Source organism: Capra hircus, chromosome 29 (genome assembly GCF_001704415.2).
Source record: "Capra hircus breed San Clemente chromosome 29, ASM170441v1, whole genome shotgun sequence".
NCBI lineage: Eukaryota > Metazoa > Chordata > Mammalia > Artiodactyla > Bovidae > Capra > Capra hircus.
In genome coordinates this window covers 11,682,509-11,703,610 of record NC_030836.1, presented here as the reverse complement: position 1 = coordinate 11,703,610, position 21,102 = coordinate 11,682,509, and the positions used below count along the sequence as shown (strand labels likewise).

At 39.6% G+C, this 21,102-nt stretch overlaps 1 protein-coding gene across 24 annotated transcripts in view; it reads right to left on the bottom strand.

The window, feature by feature from the left end:
• DLG2 (discs large MAGUK scaffold protein 2) overlaps positions 1 to 21,102 on the bottom strand; it is a 2,364,981-nt gene that overhangs the window by 16,452 nt on the left and 2,327,427 nt on the right. For 17 of the 24 annotated variants that reach the window (XM_018042817.1, XM_018042821.1, XM_018042819.1 and 14 more), the window contains 4 exons: positions 16,412 to 16,511; positions 3,891 to 3,941; positions 2,844 to 2,945; positions 61 to 233 (listed from right to left, as the gene is read on the bottom strand). In XM_018042817.1, coding sequence (XP_017898306.1) covers positions 61 to 233; positions 2,844 to 2,945; positions 3,891 to 3,941; positions 16,412 to 16,511 — 426 coding nt within the window. Of the gene's footprint in view, positions 1 to 60; positions 234 to 2,843; positions 2,946 to 3,890; positions 3,942 to 12,021; positions 12,362 to 15,542; positions 15,589 to 16,411; positions 16,512 to 21,102 lie in introns of those variants that run through there. The other 7 variants (XM_018042823.1, XM_018042822.1, XM_018042825.1 and 4 more) reach the window with 2 other exon arrangements.

Below are 21,102 nucleotides of genomic sequence, written 5' to 3'. Positions count from 1 at the left end.
ATGCAGTTTGCCACCTGGGTACCTTCTTCAGGGGAGATGTAAGATGACTGGAGAACATACCCTTTCTGCTACAAATCTCACGGACTGCACACTGGTTCCATATAAGTTGTCATTGTACTGGCCAGCTTCTATAAACTTGTGCTCTTGGATGTCTTTTTCCATTTGTTCTCTAGAAATGACAAAGTGGTAGTCTCTGCCATCCACCTCGTAGTCACGCTTTGGCCTCGTAGTATCTATAAAATGAAAAAAGATGAAAATAAGGTAACTTTATATTCAGAAACTTGTTATACCTTTTTTTTTTTTTTTTTTTACCACGCACACTCAACATAGATATAAAAGTGTGTACTATGAAGGACCATGACATAGTAGCAGGTACCAGGCTTAGCCCCACACTGTGAAGAACTACAAAACTAGACAAAATGTATGGACATATATTTTCAGGCACTGGACAACAGACAGTGCTGGAGCTGTAATACTTAAGAGAAACACATGAGAGGACTCTGCATTTACTCCATTTTCATTTCCAAACGGAAAGTCTAGAGGTCATGAATTGCTAGGAGACCCTGAAGTTCAGACGGACTATGCGTTAGGCTGAGATCCCAGAACGGTTGCATTTTATGAGGTTACTCTTGACTTACTCTAGACCTACCTTCACAATGTCTAAAACCAAGTCAAAACTCAAAGAAGCTGACTTGTCAGTAAATTACTGCCTGCTGAAACAAAAACTTAATACTCTATAAAGGAAGATATTGATAACAACATCCAAATGCTCAATAATGTAGCATCACAATGTCTAGCACATGATAAAAGATTACGGGACAAGCAAAGAGGTAAAAAATGTCTCATATAAAAATTTATAAAAAGGACATATAGTGTAAATATATTCAGGGACTTTAAAAGATGTAAAATGATACCATCACAGTTAAGGGACTTTAAACAATATTAAGCAAAAATGTATATACTTGACATGTACCCAATCAAAGGAGAAAAATGCATGAAAAGAAAGAACAGGTAGAAATCTATGAAAATATTAGCAGGGATGTTATCTCTAGGTATCTTCTGAGATTTTCTGTATATTTTTAATTTTCTTGTTTAACTTTTTAGCATTTTCCAAGTTTTGTACAATGAACATGTACTGATTTTTATAAAACAGTGCCATTACTTAAAAAAGAGAAAGAAGACGATGCAAGATGGAGGGGTGGTGAAACGGTGCTAAAGGAATTTCTTTTTTTTTTTTTTTCTTTCAAAAGTGGAGGAACAAGCTGAGGGCTGCAACAAGTGGCCTAGGGTTTGACTTGATCATTTCTGTCTGCCGTCTCTCTCAGGTTAGGCTCTGTAGCAAGACCGCTACCCAGAGCCCTTGCCGGGACCCTCTCACAGGACAGCACACCCACCCCGGTTCCCGCCTCCCCGTGCACTGCGCATGTGCGATCCCTGCTCCTCTCCTGTATTCCTGCAGACATTTGCAGTCCTGAAATGTAAGAGACACTTCAGAGCAAAGAGCTTAAAACATGTTGAGTGAGGAAGAAATATCTGCTGAGATCAGATTTCAGAGCTCAGTGGTCCAATAAATTAAAATTTCCTGGTGGCTTTACACACGCAGAAAGCCTCTAGCATTTTCATGTGGCACAGTGGGAGCAGGGCCAGAAGTGATGAGCAGGGAGCAGCAGGAAGGAGAGCAGACAGACTCTGCAGGGAGGGCCGTCCTGGGTGTATCAGAGGGACCGGGGGGCCTGACAGCTGTCCATAAGGATGAGAAAGCAGTAGCCGGGAGGCAGGTAAAAACTTTATATTCTTTCTTGTCTTCATCCTTCCAAGGGAAAGGAAAGGCTATTTTGTATTGATCGACACACGGCCCTAAGTTATCCTGAGATGAGTTTAACAGAGAACATTGTCTCTGATCTCTCTTACTGCAACTAAGAGTGATCATTAGTTAGACCCATTAAACCTGAAACCTGCCTTCACTGATCACTTTGTTACTACCAAAAAAAAAAAAGGCATATCTTTCAAGCATCACATAGCCTCAACAATGTGTTTGCCTTAGTTGTTTTATAGGAACTCAGAGTCAGCTGTGTCCAGTTTGAGCTTGAGATGGTTAAGAGTGGTTAAGACAAACGACCCTCCAACTGGACAAGTGCCAGTGTCTACCTGGTGACCTTTGAACATCAGAGGGCCCCAGACTCCACCCTCAGAACATGCTAATGCTGACATTTTCTGAATCTGCTTCCCATGATGAAGCCTGCAGCTAACCCGCACCTGCACAGAATGAGAAATACCTTACCTTCGTATTTTCAATCACCCTTCCCCATGCTCCCCACACCACAGACTACCCTGCTCCTTCATCCCACAAATATCCCCAGCCCCTGGCTTCGGGAGGTGAGTCTGAGATTTCTTCTCTAACCTCTTTAAGTGGCAGTCCCATGAATAAACAAACCCTTTCTCTGCTGTAAACCTTGCATCTCAGCGTTTGAATTGCTGTGTGTTGGACAGACTTGCTTTGTAGCATGATTCTATGGGAAAAGAGGCTTCAGTGACATTTCAATCAATCTACAAGAAAATATGAAGGCCTATCAATAATCCTATGCTGTCTTAAGTACCGTGGGCGTTACAAAGAAAGGACTCATCCTGCCCTCTCGGGTACCGCATCGTTTACTCACTAAATAGAGAATAACGCATGGCAGCATAGATGGAATGTATTTGGCAGAGAAATGAAATGAGATGCTCAGATAATAGGTGACTGACGGTATCTGAATCGCTGGTGACTACTGGAAAAACAGAGTTACATTTTACCATCTTAAAAAGAGCCATGCTGTACTTCTAGAGGAGAGATGAAGGATACTTACGAGGCACACAGGAGCCAAATTTGTCAGGGAATTCAGATATCAAGTCATCGTTGATCCGATCCTTCATGGGGCCCAGAATAATCACGGGTCGGGTATAGTTTACTGCAGAGAGGGAAAGGAAATGCAGATGAGGAGTCTGACTTGGGAATCTTAGGGCAAACCTGCCGAACACTAAGAACTACTGAGGCTGTTACTTCGGCGGATAAACTGCCCAGAGAGCCCTGCATAGGAAACTGATGTTTTAACACCGAGTGTGTTGGCTGAGTCTACTTTCTGGAATTTACTGAAACTAACAGGGAAAAGCAACTGCAGTGTCAATGAAAAAAAAAAAAAAACATTTGGAGATGTTTTGCTTACTCTTCACGTATGCCTACACAACAGTCAAAACAGCTACCAAGTTTAGTCAATTGAGTGCGAGATAAAAAAGATTCCAAAGTAGCTATCTGACCATTGTTTAGGCAACACCTTCAAAACTCATCATTAGTAGTAATGACATCTTAGGTTTTTATACTTTCTTTTCCTTAGTTCAAAATACTCTCCATTCTCTGCTTGGATTTTCTCAATTCCTTTGTAATCACGGGGCTACAAGGAACTCAAAAGTTCATCTGTTACAATTCCTCCTCTGATGCCTGAATTTTCTCTGTGATCTTTGTCAAGAGCCATCAGCCTCTGTATAAATTCCTCCCAGGCTTTTGGAGCAGCCCAGAAGGTGGCTTCTCTCTTAGGAGCCCTACTAGAAAGCCCTCAATACTAAGTGGACATCAACCTGCAGGAGGATTTTACCCATCAATCCTGTAGGTGGCGCCCTTTATGATTTGGATGCGCTCCTTCCTATTAAGGATCATTCTTCCAGAGGGCAGCTCCATCCTCCTGGGAGCTGTCGCTGCCCACTCGGTGCAGGGAATGTGTCTGCTTGGCCACAGGGCCAAAGAAAGAGCAGGGTCTGGCCTGGGAACTGCTGAATAATAAGCAGTTTATTTCCCTCCTGAAATGGGGTCACCTGTTATAGCCTGGAAATCAGGAACCGGAGCATGCTAAGAAACTTACTTTCCTGCCTTGTGACAGGCTCATAAGAGAGAATGAAATCTTCTTGCCCTCCTGAGAAGAGAAAAAAGGAAAAATTACAGTGGACTAACAACCAGTCACAAACCACAGCTACAAGCCCTGCTCTGCAACCCAGGAAACAGACCCAGTTCAGGGCTAATTTCCCTTGCTCTCTCCCTCCTTCAACCATTCCCCACATCCCTTCACCCTCATACAGCTGTTTGGCACCGTGACAGAGTCAGGTGGTCGCTGGTCGGAGGAGCGACAGGAGGCTGGCCTTTTTGCAGTTCAGCAGGGCAGTGATGGAAGAGGTCGCCTCGCGTCTGACGCTGAGAAACACAGCACTATGGCTGCATGCCCAGCACTCCTACCTAAAAGGAACCCCTTGAGTTCAAGGAGAGGTTCCATCCAATAGTTCGCTGCTACATTACCAGAATTTCTGGACCTTTCATCTTCCATTTTATTTCCCAAAGAAACACAATGTTCAAAAGCAAGTGTCTGCTCGTTTCATTTGTGAGACAAAAACTTCACCAGCCTATATACTCCAAGGCTCTGAAGACTTTAATGTTAATTCATCAAGAAAATGCTGGGTCAGCTAAGAAGATAAAAAACTGAGGAGGGCCCTATATCACTTGTTCTAATCACTGCTAAATCTAGCCTTGAAACTTTGAAAAGTAAGGCAGACCATGGAGTATCAGTTTCCACACTTTCAGGCTCATTTGCTATAAGCCTTCTGATTCACGGTGAGCCTCAAGTCAACATACAACCATGGAAAGTAAATTGGTTTTTGGCAAATATTTTTTTTTTCCTAATCATTAGTTTTGCCCAGTTGAACTAGGCATGAGATTTGTCTCATTCAGCTGCCAACTCAGAAGGCTCCACACCTTCATTCGCATTAGGCCTAGGACTGACTATCTTTGGTGGGGAAATAGTTTAAGTTTTGAAAAGGGGTTTTTGTATGCTGTTCTATAGAGGAGAAGTGTTGTGCGTGTGCTAAGTCGCTTCAGTTGTGTCCGACTCTGTGCGCCCCATGGACTGTACTTGCCAGGTTCCCCTGTCCATGGGGATTCTCCAGGCAAGAATTACTGGAGTGGGTTGCCATGCCCTCCTCCAGGGGATCTTCCCGACCCAGGGGTGGGACCTGAGTCTCTTGCATTGGCAGGTGTGTTCTTCACCACTAGCGCCACCTGGGAAACCCCGAGGTGTGTCATAAGAGGTAGTTTTTTCTGAAACCAGAGGGCACTGGGTCTCACTGCTCTATCTCCTCATAGGCCCAGTCAGGTCAGAACCATGTGCTGCTGCTTCAGAAGCCACAGCCTCTGGAGGATGAATCCATTTCATGAAAGGAGTTAATATTACAGGCAGGTTTGGTAATGACAAGGCTGATCTGGGGGAATTAAGTGGTCTCTGGCTAAAGTGGTGAATGCGCATGTCTTCCCTGGGGTGGGAAATGGCCCCAGGCCCACATCACGTCTCGCCTCACCTCTCTCAGGTCTCGCAGGGCCCACTCTCAGAATGGCTCGGCTGGGCTACCTCCTAAAGTCATGGAGAAGGGGCACTGGTGCTTCCTCTAAGTGGAACCTACCCATGACTGCTCCAAAAAGTGTTCAGGGGAGCTTCCCACATCAGGGCAGGAGTTTGGTATGTGAGGAGTCAGATTCATGTTTGTTTTTTTTTTTAATTCAGGGAAAAAAATGATCCTCTTTTAAAAAATGAATCAACTGAAATTTACAGAAGCTGTGTCAAAAAATAATAAAGGGGAATGACTACTAAGCTCTAGTTATCTAAAGGCTGACATATGCAGAGGACATAGGAATTCAGAGGAAAGGTGTAAAAATAGTTGGGGGGAAAAAACAGCATAGCTTTAGAGACAGAAGCATGGCAGACCAACACTGTAATGTCATACTGACTTTCAGGAGAAATCTCCCTGAATGATTAATATGTGAGAGGGGACTCCTGCCCGTGGGATAACAGGTTTTACATATCAGGTGACAGAATATGCTATGGAGCCACTTTTCCACACTTACGGTTGAATTTAACTTCTCTTTCAGGATTTTAGATAATTACAATAAATGTCAGTTACAGGAATACTTGAAAAAAATTGCAAACTTTTTAAATGCAAAAAAAGAATTAATATCAGGTGATACTTATGTCTCTGCATGAGACTGGGCACCCCATACCACAGTTATCCAAGGTGTCCTCAGTATTTAACATAAAGAGACCAATGAATCTGCATTCTGCTTTTAGTGGTACGAGTCAGGATGAGCAATGAAGCCAAAGATAGGTTCCACTTTGTGTTTCTGTCCGTACACTTTCCTTTGGGAAAGTGTGGTTTCCCCTAAATAAAGAGAACACCTCGTGTTCCCAGGAGAATCTCTTTCCCATGGCCTTGCAAATCATTCTGATGGGACATTCTAAAGGCAAACCTTAAATAATACATTTGGTGTCAGTATGTATAATGTGTGATTTAAAAAACTAGGACAAAGCAACACAGCTTAGACTAACTTTGTTAGAACAGAGTCCTGTAGTTCTTCGTCTACCTGTTGCTTTCTGGTTTACGTCTAACCCACAGGAAGCACAGGTTCTTGCTCAGAGCAGTAAGACTGGCAGACAGCAGTGACGGCAAGTGTCCCTGAAGTCAACACCCCTCCCAGTTCTAACGGCTGCATGACAACCAGGGACCATGTAAGGAAGCCCACAGGGGTGCTGTGGCAGCTGATAAGGCACAATAGCTGTGAACTCAGCGCCCAAAACCAATTTTCACTTTCATGTTCAAGAATGGAAAGCCCAAGGGGTAATGGGAGGGAGATTATGAGGGGGAGAAAAAAAAGTCACAGCAGTGAAGGAACGATAATTCACGCCTGCATAGCGTGTTACAGGCTATGAAAGGCTTTTGCAGCCACTGCTTCGTATTTCTCACAGCCATTTCTTTTGAGGTAGGTGCTCTGATCATCTGCACTTGACAGATGAAGAAACTGAGACTCGGGGACAGGGCCTACTTCCTCAGTAAGTAGTAGAGTCAAGATTAAAAACCACATCTTTGCTGACTGCTTGCTGAGTATGCGGCACAGTCTCAAAAAGGTCAGAGGTGCAGAACTCTCTGTGGGGGCTGGGATATAGAGGCAGAACTCAGAGGTGAACAAAAATGGTGGGTGGCAGAGAAGGGAGCTGAACCTGGGTCAGTTACCGACAGGCCATAAGATGCTCCATCTGCAAACCCTAACTCTTTTTTTTTTTTAATGCTGCTGTGTCATCTCCAAAAAATAGTCATCCTCAGTAGTTTTTCTATTTTTTGCTCAGGAGGTGTCGGCACTTAGAAATAACAGCTGACACAGGGTACAAACAATTACTTGGTCTTGTTTTGGCAATTGCACGGCTGGAAAGGGGAGCGTGGCACAGAGCTGGGGGTGGCCGCCTGCCACCGGCAGAGACTTCGCAGAGCCTTTGCAGAGCCTGTTGTTACAACCTCCAGAAAACACTGTCTTTAAACTGGAAGCAAGTCACAGTAAGAGGGGTTTGGAGTAAGGCTCTCATGATAAGGAAAAACACGGTGTTTTTCTTTAGAATTTTTTCCCAAACTGGGAAAGAGAGATGAGGGAAGTGAAGGTCAGTGGCAGGGCATTCAGTGGTCTAAATTTAGTATTTACGGCCTGCATTGGATAATTACGAAGAATAACTAGCTTCCTAGAACCACGGAATGTTAGTGCTAAGAAAGAGTTTGGAGTTAACGTGGTTTATGGATGGAGAGTCTGGAGCATGACTTCACTCTCCCTTACGGACCCTCGACACGCATCACACCGATCATTGCCTGAATTACTGCTGAGCCTCACTTGGCCTCAACACTTTTCAGTATAGTTCCTCAAGAAACTATTAAAGGGCAGTCTTGATTAAAACCTGTTTCCTGTATCTCTTTTCTAATCCAAGCTAGTCATTTACATTGAAGAGAACTAAGGTTCAAAAATGTTCAGTGATTTCTTCAAGGTCATGCAGTGAATTACTGATTCAGTGTCTTCAAAGGATCTTCAGATTAAATCTGTTACTATATATAAGAGTCCTTAAAATCAGGCTTAGTTCATAGTTAATGTTATGTAAATATTGCTGCTTGTATTGATTGTTGTTGTTTATCCACTAAGTCATTTCTGACTCTGCAATCCCACGGACTGGAGCCTGCCAGGTTCCTCTGTCCATGGGATTTCCAAGGCAAGAATATTGGAGCCGGTTGCCATTTCCTCCTCCAGGGATCTTCCCAACCCAGGGATCAAACCTGAATCTCCTGCTTTGGCAGGCGGATTCTTTACTGCTGAACCACCAGGGACAGCCAATTAATTTGATAGGTGGTATGGTTGAAATGTACTAGCTAAAACGTGAAGAAGCTTGGATTACAAAACACAGGGAATAGTGAAAATGTCTAAGTTTCAGAATTAAAATATCTTGACTAGACTTGCAGGGACATAGTATTAGTGAAAGGTAGCTCTTTGGAACTTCAGCTTCTTCATCAGTTGCTGCTGCTGCTAAGTCGCTTCAGTCGTGTCCGACTCTGTGCAGCCCCATAGACAGCAGCCCACCAGGCTCCCCCATCCCTGGGATTCTCCAGGCAAGAACACTGGAGTGGGTTGCCATTTCCTTCTCCAATGCATGAAAGTGAAAAGTGAAAGTGAAATTGCTCAGTCGTGTCTGACTCTTAGCGACCCTCCGTCCATGGGATTTTCCAGGCAAGAGTACTGGAGTGGGGTGCCATTGCCTTCTCTGTTAACGGGGTGTAAATATAAGGTATATTTCATAATTTTGTTGCAGAAATAAAATGAGATACTATATGTAATAAAATTGCTTGGTAAGAACTTGAGGAAATATAAGGCCAGTACTTGAGAAGAATGGAGAAAGGGGAATATGGGCACCATTCCAACTGATTCCAGAGGGAAAGTCTGAGATCTCTTCATCTCAGCATCTCAGTTTCACTCAGTTCATTTTTTAAGATCCTTGGTTTGAAAATCCTATTTAACTGCTGAGCACCAATGGGTTAGGAGGATAATCACCCGCTCTCCCATACCCATAATAACATAAGAGCTCTACTGGGCTTTAAGGAAGGCAGGTCTTCACCTTGTAGAGATTTGCAAGGTCTCCATTATAGCTAATTGATCTTTATTGCCATCACATATAAGGGCAATTCAAAGGTATGATACAAAACAAACACAAACCTGCACTGTATTACATTACTTTGTTGACAGAAATCTGGAATTAGCCCATAGTTAAGGCAGTTATGAGATAGCATTTTGCATAATTAGACAATGTACATTGTTAAACTGTATTGTAGCTAGTGCTCAGTATAGCTGGACTTTGGAAAAAATATGCTATAATTCTTGAGATGGTGCATCAAAGGTCTGAGCTATTTATTAGAAATTGAGGTTGGTGTAAATTCATGTGCATGTATATGTATCTCAGAAAATATTTGAGGCTTTCGAATAAGGTTGGCATAATCTGTAACTCCAGAATGCAACACCCAGGCCTGGGCCCGTCTTTCTGTGTGTGGATGTTGTTTCAGTTGTGCCTAACTCTGTGACCCTATGGACTGCAGCCCACCAGGCTCCTTGTCCATGGGGATTCTCCAGGCAAGAACACTGGAGTGGGTTGCCATGCGCTTTTCCAGGGGATCTTCCCGACCCAGGGATGGAACCTCCATCTCTTATGTCTCCTACCTCTAGTACCACCTGGGAAGCCTGCCAGTCTTTCTAACTACTGACTATTTTTTTAGCCATTTTGTCCTGAGCAGACATGGAATGATTCTAAGAGTTAAAAAAAAAAAAAAAATCTGAAAATGAGTGAAAAGAGGTATTATTTTCTCTAGACTGCTATTCATAAAATATAAAAGTCATAATTACGGCAAAAGCCAGGAATTCAATAGAAAAATCCAGCCTGGTTTGATTTTGAAACTGTACTTCCTGGAAAAACTGTGTCTGTCCCAAGCCTTTGTGTCTTTGGTCATGCCAATGCCTTTCCTGGTGAGTTTCTTCTTCAACTTTACTGAGCTGGCAAGTACCTCATCTTTGCAAAACTCAGCTCAAAGGCCCCCCTCCTCTTTGAGATTATCTCTGAATCCCCACTATTCTTGGGCCAGACTTTTATGCTAGAAATGGCCACACTTTATGCTTTCTTAATGTATTGATCGCTCTCCCTCTTTACCTGTGCTGAGTTCCAGAGTTCACTGAGACTTACATTGAGTCTTAAGGTGCCTATGAGAGAGCGTGACATAGAGTAGATGCTGAATGAACTAAGAAATAGTCCTCTGTAATTCCTCATATTTCTATCCTGGAAAAACAAATATCCATTTTTTTTCTCCTCTAACCTATGACAAGGCTCTTCTTACCTTTTTTCATTTGTAAAGAAAGAAATCTGAATGGCTAGCTTTCTGTACCTTCAGAGGAGATTCAAGTTAATACAGACTATTAGACTCCACATTTTCTCTAGTTATAGTGCAGTTCCATCTCTTCTCTCTTCTCATAGATAATTTAAGCTGTTTGCAAGTTTTTCCTTTATTCACTCAATAAACCTTTATGTGCATCTACTATTTGAGAGTGAAAAGAATTATTGATGTCAACTTAGAGTACTGCAATCAAAAACTTGTCAAACAGCTGAAAGCCTTGGTGCAATTTTTATAACAATGATTCTGGAAAGAACATGCTCATCTCTAAAGAAGAGAAAGGCCTCTGAAATATTCTAAACACAGATTTCTGAAGGAAAAGGTAGTTCCATAAAAGTACACGTTTCATAAAAGGGATTGCAAGAACAAAATTTGATGTTTGCCATTTCTCTGTTTCTACATGATGGAAGCACAACACTTAAAAACTGAAAACTGAACATCCAAGAAATTTGGGCCAAGGGTCTCCATGAAACCCAACAAATAATCTTTGGTCACTTCTTAACCAGCTAGGTTTCTTTGTTTTAGAACCAAATGAAGACATGGGAGAGGCAAATATTTTCTCAATTTGGGATAATCATAAAAGTATAAGAGTAGGAAGACTGTGAAGATGTTAAAGATCATGTTAAAAACAAGAAAGCTTTAATTCCTTTTATCAAAAGGACTTATCATTCTATTGAGGAAGAAAATGAGGGGGTTCTAATATTTGGTTGATCAAAGGTATCTCATCACAACTCTTCTTCACTTCACTCTGTGGCATGCTTCATCTGCCTCCTCTGGCCCCTACTCCCTCCATCTGTCATCTTTCCTCTTTTGTACCCTTTCCCCTGCCTATTTCCCCACCAATTTGATTATCTATCTAGAGCCTTTCTCAAGATCCAAATTGAACTTGTCACACTTCAAGAACACTATTTGGCACTCCACCTCAAAAAGGGGCATGGTTTTATAAATTACCATGCTGTAGTGGAAAAGACAAAAATAAAAGTTATTCTGTTCTCCTATGCGCTTATCTTCAATTAATACAAGCAAAAAGACCAAAAACAAAACAAAACAAAGAACCCCCAAACCCAAACCAAAAACCTCCAACTGATTTCTGTCTTGGTAGCTGAGGGTCATAAGTATCGGGCCTGCAATTTTCTAATATCAGTAGTTGCTTTTTGAGTAACCCATTTCACTGAGTACAAAATAAATATTGAAATTGCAAGGATAAGAGTAATAAATGTACTTATTTTAGTCACCAAAAACCTGTACGTGGTAAGAAACCACCAGAACAGAAAAAAGGATGTGACTGGCATTTGGTGAATATTCTTTTATCACTCAGCAAATGGCTTGAGGTGACCAAACAAAAATCAGAAATAATTTTTAAATAGTTACCTACCTTTTCAGTTAAGTTTTCTGATCCAAGATTTGTTCACTTTTAAAGAAAATGTGAGTTCCTTCAACATTAGAGGATGAAACTTTTTCATCTCTTCCCAACCATCAAAATTTAAAGTTAGATACAACATAGTATCTATCTCAAGATATTAATCAAGGAGAGAAGAGATATACAAGGTTCATACTCATTTAAAAGGAACACTGTAATTTATCAGGCTTTCTCTTGCAAAGGGGAGCCAGGCACAGAAAGGAAAAGGCAAAATGAAAAGGAAAATAAAACCATGATGGCTTTTCAACCTTTCTGCAGGGTGTATAAATTATTTTGGAGGACAGAATGTCAAAATCCAAAAAAAATTTTTTCCCCACCTTCTCTAGGAGAATTGCATCACCAGGCCACAGTCAACTAAGGCTGGAATAATTTATTAGCAATTCCACAACCCCTTGTACAAATGACCCTAGTTCACCCATGGCCCTCGTGTCTTTTGTATCTTTCCACATCAAATGATGATTTCATTTCAAGCCATTTGCTTTGGATGAGGATGATAAAGGGCAGCAATTGAAAAACAACAGCAAAAATCTGAAATGAATACCACAGGCAAGGGGGCAGTTGCAAAGAAAAGAATCACAAACCAAAGCAATAACTTACGGTAGCTACTTTCGCTATCGCTGGCATTAGAAGAAACATGTTCTGCAAGAACAGCACAGCAAATTAAAAAGAGATACCAAGCATTGGAGAGCAGCCAGACGTAAAGAAATACCATGCAAGGCTACTAGAAATGTGAGCGGAAGGCAAGTAAGGCTGCAGAGGAGACGCATTAAGAAAATTCAGATAAGATGAAGATGAAAACTTTATTTTCCGGGGAGCTACTGCTTGATTGCTGTGTCTTATTTTTATTAGCAAATAGGAAAGCATGTTTAATTATAAAAAATGCATACTGTCCATCTAAGCACTTCTCTTTTTATAAATAGTTTGACCCATTCGTGTAGCTTTGATTTTCCAGATTCTTGTTACAAAGGTCAATGTGTCTGAACTGGATGTTCCTGATTATAATTTCAGGAGCTTCTGGTGGGTAAGGACTGGTTTATTACAGGCTTTTTGTTGCTTTAATTTGCTATTAGGCATTTTGCAGGAATATTGCATTTCAAATTGCCAGTTGTTCCCTCCCTGGAATCCCTTTCATTTTATTTCTATTTAAATACTTCCTAAACTAATTCACAAGATGAAAGGGATTGTTGAAGAACTTTCCTGCTTCACTGAGTATGTAGGAAACCTTGGAGGAAGAAATGAGTCACTGAAAAGTGTTTTATGAATCAGTTCAATATTTCCTTGTTTTTAAGATTCTTGCTTGGATAGCTCTTAGGTTCAGGTTATGGAGGAATTAGGACGGGAAGAAGATAAATGGTCTAATACCAAGCACAAAGCATGTTTTTAACTCTGGTTGAATGACTGTACAAGTATACAGTGATATTTCAAAATTTTTTTCCACAAACACAGTTTAACTTGCATAACAGGGGGATGTACTGACTATGTGCCAGACTTAGGGCTTTTATTTCCAAAATGATTTATCTGTACTATTTATTAAGTTATAGAAGATAAATCCATCAGTTTATCAACTTCTTTGTATATCAGGCTAACTGAATGAAGAATACGTGACTATTTGATCTGAGAAGATCATTAGTGATAACTTCAGCTTTTTAAAAAGGGACAACTGTCGCAAAATCTTTAGAAAAAAGGAAAAGAATATATAATGTTATTCTCTAACAGTTAAAAAAAAGTGCTTTGAAATGTATTTGCTATTATTGATTCTTGCCAGTTGGATGGATTACTTTTCATTTTCTAGCATCATTAAGGTATAATTGACAAATAAAACTGTCATATATTTTAAAGTATACTATGTGATGATGTGATACACGCGTGGATTGTGAAAGGACTTCTACAATTGAGTTAGTTAACGCATCCTGGATGGACTGATTTTAGAGTATGAAACTAATGAAAATTAAGGCATGGGTTAAGTTTACTGGAATCATTTCTTTTTGTGTGGGTGTTTGATGAGAACTGCATTATTAATCTAGGTACACATGTTGTAAGTGCAAAGGGGCACTAGGAAAGTAAGTGTGATGAATCAGTGCAAATCTGTCTTGTTACTGAAAAGTCAAAGCACATACCCAACAATAGCTTATCTTCATGAGCGTGATTATCTCAAGCACCTTCTTTTGAAGATGAAGTTTTTTTTTGTTTTTGATTTTCACTTTTAAAATAATTCAGAATGAAGCTACACTAGAAAAACTTAGAACCATATGGCTGTTTATTTAATAACCAATCTCTCTTAATGTTAAGATATTGTTTAACAGAACTTTTCTATTTTGCAGGTGAAAAGAAGTTAAAAATATGTTCCAGCTAAAGTCTAAATTATGGCCACCAGTAGTGTCAACTGGCAGATAACTTTCCCTAGTGTAATATATTCAATTTTGGAGAGTAAATAAACCTTCAGATTTAAAAGGGCATCACTCTGGATTTAAAAAGGCATCACATACTTTCAACTCTCCAATAGCAAGAGATGTTCATTTATTAACAATATATTAAAATGCTACCCAACCCCACCGGAAATTTAGAAATTCTCCCTGGTGGTACTTGATGCTAAATGGATAATGTTGAAATCAACACTTGAATTTCAGCCACCAATTCAAGAAAAATTTCAATACATATTCTGTATAGAGACTCAAAGATAAAGTTTTCATCTTTAAGGAGATCAGCAGTTATTCTTGATCAGATTTTATTTTCTAAACATACATATCTTTAAAACAATCCAAATTAACAATTTGAAGGATGAAGGGTATCATTATGCAGGGTTATATAACCAGCTCTTGAAAACAAAGTCCAGCTCAATGTTATTTTGTTTCTTAGCAATGAAATGAACAGCTTCTAAAAATATTGCCCATAGCTGTTAAATTAAAACGAAACAAACAAAAATGAACATGTGATGCAGCTGCGAAAGACACAAAATGGTTCTTATTTCATTGGTGCCTACACAATGGGGTTAGTGTCAGACAGAAAAATCATAGTATATTAAAACACAGAATTATTATTTTTATTAGTGCAATGAGACACAGAATAAAGGCATTAATAACTAGAAAAAATTTAGTTTAATATACTTTACTTTCCACTCTAAGCTATAAAATGAAGATCTGGTTATGCAATGCAGTAATAAATCACCGATAGAAAAACATATTAATATATATCTAAAACTTTATCATACAAACGTTTCAAGCAGGATCACTGCAAGTCAGAAAAAAAAATCAGTCAAAGTTAATAGCAAGGAATTATTTATGGAAGATCAAATAGCTTAATATTTACTTTTTGAGAATGCATGTTCCTTTTGACTATAAAGTACCTCCTTTACTAATAGCAAAGTATAACCCAATTATGGAATTTGGCAAGGTCATTAAATATGTCTACGTGAAAAGCCAGAAGAGAGAACATAAAATACATTTCCGCTTTCCTGTTCCAGAGCATTGAACTCGCCCTTTCTTTCAACATGGCTTCTTGCTCCCTGGGAGGTACTAGGCGACAGAGCAAGGATGCCACGGCTGGCATCAGGACCATGTTGGTCACATCGCACGGCCAGAAAGGGAAGGTGTGAACTGCAACGGAAGTTACAGGGCCTGGGACACTTTGTTTTTAAATGCTGACATGCAGAACAAAACAGTTGGAAATTACTTGGTAGGAGCATTCACAGCTAGGTAACAAATAAAACTCGTATCTTGTGCATGCTAGGAGTGAAAAGGCCCTCGAGAAAAGGAACAAAAGCCAAACTCAAAAGGAAAGAAAAAGAAAAGAAAAGTTACAGTGACCATTCCTGGGAACTTACTCAGAGTCTTTGTTCCATAACCGTCGTCACCTAATCCGGGGATGTCCTGCATGGAAGTCCCCAGAGAGAGCAATGAGAGAGGGAGAACAGCCACGGAAGAGGAAGGAAGAAGTCAGTGGAGTTGAAACGGATACTACCATGACAGACCGTGTTGCCGGAGCAATCTGGATCCCTCGCTCTCTTCTTAGGAAACAAATTTCACCCCAAACTCCCTGGGCTGCGACTTGAGGATTCGCATTGCAACTCGAAAGGTTTAAGCAGAAGGTTGTCATGAAAAAGATAAAGAGTCAACAAGAGCCGTTTTTACCCACTGTCAATACTGCCACAGCAACGTACCGCTGAGACCAACGATCCACTCCAAGTTTCACGGCCAGGTTTTAGATTGAGCATAAGAATAAGCTCAGTTATCCCAAGATAAGCTCGCTGTGAGGGAAAGAGTGAACAAATGCTAGAAACCGACAGAGGGGAATTTGATCACTCCCAGTTAGCCAGCGCTCCAAAACAATACATGTGGCAATGGAATCTAAGGTTTCTGTCCAGAAAAGAAGTTGTCAAGCCCTTGGAGAGTTGCATGATAGAAAAGGTGAACCAGACAACAGTCTTGGTCACAGATAAATGCTGTTTGGAAGCAAAGTCCCCGGCTTCCTCAGGTCCCTTTCCAATGCATTCTGTCGAAAAAAGAGCTCTGTCCAGGGAAGGATCCAGACTGCAGGCAAACACTGGTCACAGTAGTAAGCCCTGACCTGCCTGCCTGCCGTGTTCGTTTGCCTAGGCGTGTGGCATGGGGCAGCCTACATCATGCGTGTTGCCCGTGAAGGATTTTTTTTCTCTTGTGTTGCAGGTGACATTCTCTTCGAGAATCTACTTACGTTCAGGATCACTGGTTTCCTGCTCACTCTGCTCCTTGTTCTTGTAGAATGGGAATTTTCGTGAAAAGATGAAGCTCTTTTTACGCTTGTCATTGAATGACTGTGAAGGAGAAAAGGCATGGGGCAAAAACAGGGGACGTCTAATTGTTGTCACACTCATGCTGACAAAACAACTAGTCTGTAAAAGCAGAGAGAGCTGTCGTGACGCAAGTGGATAGTCTAAAGGGGTGTGGGAGGCTCCCTGCAAGCAGATTTTAGTTTCCAGGAGTGTAAATTCCAAATAATGACACTTTGGAAAAATCATCTCCGAATTAAATAAAAGACTGGTTGCAGGTAAATGATGATGGAGGAGACGAGTATTAAATTGGAAGTGGAAGACCCAGAGTCTCTGTCCAGCTCTGTAACTTGCTAGTTCAACAGCTTAGACAGGCAAGTGAATCTCTCTGGACCTCAGCGTCTTCTTCATCTGCACCGTGAGGATCCAAGAGCAGCTCTTAGGCTGCGAGACTCATATAAGGCAGTGTAAACACAAAGTGCTACACAAATGTCATCCTGATCATCATCACTGTCATCAGGTAGAAAGGACTCTATTAGAAACACCGGACACATCAGTGTCTAGATATCTTTTTCAATAACATAAATTTGAGTTACTTCAGCTTGAATTTAATTAAAACCTCAGAGATGTGTGTGGATTTATGATATATGATAATTACAGTTCTCACACAGATAGATGATAATTATAGTATTATATTTTCAATCAAAAGAGATTTTAAAGAAAATTGAGCTTCAAGCCCTCCTCCGTAGGCAGGGGGCCAGAGGCACAGAGAGGCTGAGTCGGTTGCCAATAACACAGAGCTCGTTGGTGACAGTCAAGACACCATCAACCAAAACCTATTACAATTGCTGCTAATGAGGTAGTAACCTGATATTCATTCAAGGAAGGGAGATATAGTGGCCACTCATCTACATTCTGATACGATAAAAAATAATGGAAGAAGGACTGTCCTTAAAAATGAAAACCACTGTTATCTTAAATGAGGTGGAATTTAAAGCAATACAGATAGACATAACAGAATACACATATCAGAACTTGTTTTTTTTCAAGTGAATATCAGATGCGTGCCTGAAAAGACTCCTTAAGAAAATTTCATTTATTCCCATTGTTGCTCTTATGGAAATGCTTTCTGGGGTTCATCTTTGGGAAACATGTTCTCAGTCATTTCACAGGCTAGAAGCCATGTGCATCTTGGTAATTTTATATTCACATATCATTTAAAAATATGTTTGCCAGCTTGTTTGACCAGTTTGGCTCTGAGTGTCTCTCTCTCTCTCTCCAAGAAATAAGATTTGTAACTACATAAGGATTAATGTGCCAAAGACTGAAGGTAATTTGACAAGGGGTATCTAACATGATTTTAGCAACGGCAGCTGGCAGGAATAAGTGCAGAGCCAGCAGGGTGACTACTTGGACAGAACGGTACTTTTCAGCCCATTGGCTGGAACAGTTATGTGCTCTTATGAATTAGATGCTTGACAAAATGTTGTAAATAACTTATTTTCTTTGTATATCATTACTCCTATATCAAATATCCCTTTTGATAGTTATGTTCATTTAAAAAACATTAAAGCACTAAAATGTTGGTGCTGTCATTCAGTAACTCATTATGTTTTTAGTTATTAGGAAATTTCACCAAAGTCAATTGAGCTTAATTTTATGTACTATTAAGAAGGCTTTAAGGGAACCAATAAATCAAATATCTAATAAATTCTGAAATTAGGGGACACATTTTATACTTCATATTCAAGAACTAGAAAAACATTCTCATGGGAAAAAAAAAGTATGACTTCAGAATTTATTAGTCTACTGACAATACTTGTGTTCGAAATAGTTTTATCATAATTTGTAATTGAGGGATTGGTGTCCAAAGACAAGGCTGGGAATGCCCCCCAAATTTTCCCAGTTAAAAAATGGTAAGTTCTTAAAGGAACATTAAATATGCTTGCATCACTCCAGTTTCATGCCACTTTTACATTTCAAGCATTATTTACACCTCAGTAACTGAAAATAAAAGAAAAAAATATCATGTAAGAATTAATGACGTGATATTGCAAGATATGTTAGACATTTAACTTTAACATTACGGATGACTTGTCATGCAAAAAAACACACACACACACATTTTCATGCAAATACAAAACAATGCCAAGAGGAGTAAAGCCTGGGGTTAAAATGGAGACATAAACAGACAATGTGGAGGCCTTTGAGGGCCACAGGGTGCTGCATGCAAACCACATTGTTTAAATGGTCTCACAGGGTCAAAGGAAAATGAAAATGTGTTGTTTGTGATTCATTCTTTTATATTTTCAAGGCAAGGACTGTAATGTATTAACATTTCCGGAGTATGAAAATGTTGTGTATGAGTCATCTGATTGGGACATCATAATATTTAGCACCACACTTTTCAAAAGAACAGAAAATGCACAATAATTACTCAAAAATAAAATTATCTAACATATCAGTCTATTACCCAAAGCCATTTCATATTGGAGTTAAAAAAAGGGTAACGGAATCATTTGTTGGTGGTCACATTGCCTTAATTTATGAACACAGAACCAAATCACAACTTCAGTTCACACACACAGATTTAAGTCATATATTAAAGATCTTAGTTAGACATTTCAACTAGAAGAGATTATATGTAGTTTATAATGCTCTAATCTATTCTTTATTTTATTGGACATGTATAATATTTACAATTATATAAGCTTTTTTTCATTGCTGTTAATTTTTTCTTTTAATTTAGAAATGGAAAATCTGTTACACGAATGTTAGGTGAGAATAATAAATTAACACTTTTACTATTCATGGAACACATCGTTCTAAAGCAACTGAAGGCTAATATATAGCTTTATTAATCATACTTGATCAATGGTGTTTTTCCCTAAGTTACAGTATCTTAAATCCCAATCCATTGTTTTCATGTCAGAAAGCTTCTGAGTAGAGATTTTGAAAATTGATCAATCACGTATGGCAAGTGAAAAGCTGGTATACCCAAGCATTCCATTGTAGAATTTAACCTAGATTACTGAGTTCTTATGAACAAAAGTGGTAAAAAGACAACAACTAAATTTGCTGAGCAGTTATTATGTGCTATGCTTGGTTCTAACATTTGCTGAGCACTTATTATGTGTGTCTAAAGGCTCTGCATACGCGAATCTCCACACTAACTTGATGAGGTTGGTACCATCATTGTTCTCATACCACAGATGAGGAAACTTAAGTTTACAAATCTCCTGTTATTTGCCCAGAGACATAGAGTTGGTTAGCAGTGAAATTAGGATTTGTATTTACAAATATTCCTGGTTGCAAAAATTGCTGTTCTCAGAGCAAGAAAAGGTTTGGCAACTCAGGCCTGGTTCAAGTTTATTTTTAAAATCATTGGCATCTGACTCAAATGATACTGTAATCTGTCCTCTTCCCATGGCTCCACTGCTTGACAATTATTTATTTAAACCATCAGATACTACTGGCTATAACATTTTTGTGGGATACCCTACTACAATTTTTTGAGACCCTTTCATGTTTTTGAGGGCTCCATTCTATTGTTCTTATTCTTATGGTAATGTAAAAAAATAAAGAAAAGGATTTTAGTGGAACAGATTATGAATAACATTTAAAAAGTAATTGCCCAAGACAAGCAAATCTATAAACAAAGTAAATAGTGGTTGGTTGGGGCTGAGGGAAGCTAGGGGGTGCAGAGAATGGGAAGTGACAACTAATGGATATAGCGTTGGTTCTAGGAGAGATGAAAATGTTCTAAAATTAGGTGGTGGTGATAGTTGCATAACCCTATGAATATACTCAAATACACTGCACTGGACACTTTTAAGTTTGTAAATCACATACCATGAGGATTATATCTCAATAAGGTCTTAAAATAAAAGAACCCCCTTCCTAACCCCCACACTATGGGATGAGAGGATAGCCCATTTTCAATTCTACTTGGTGTAAATATTTTTTACTGTTAACTGAATGAGAGGAAACTTCTCTCCCCAATCCTTGCAATCAATCAGATACAGGTACCTTATTTATCTGATTCTGTTGCGTCTCTGTTAAATGAATACCTTTCATGTTGTGACAGACATCAGAACACTCCTAGGGGACAACAGACTATCACTGTCACTCAGAAGTCTCTAAGTGACCCCAGAATGTAATGGCATTGGTGAACTGGTTTAAGACAAAATACACACTTCATGAAGAAAGGAAACAAAACAAAAATTCAAATTGCTCCTTCTCCCATTCAAACTTGACATTCTTAAAAACACGTGAGTGAATACTGAGTTTTCATGCAGAAAACTTTAAAATAAGGGGCATTTTAAGGTTTTTCTTTTTCCTGTACTAATTTTTCAAGCTTCAAATGTTTCATAGCTCTAAAATGTCACCTTCATGACATAAATTTTCTCTGGGTGGATTCAGATTTAAGTGTGTACTGAGCTCAGATACACCTTTCTTTGTGACTTCTTTATCTTATAAAGGCTTCTTTCCTCTTAGTTCATTCTTGTCTCTCCTCTAAAATAATTGTGTTCCCTTTGGAAAGTTGTTATTGTAAGTTTCAGTGATCGCTTTTTATTATACACATCATGTTTTTATACAGAAAAAAGAGAAGTTTCAAACAAGAGAGGTCCAAGAA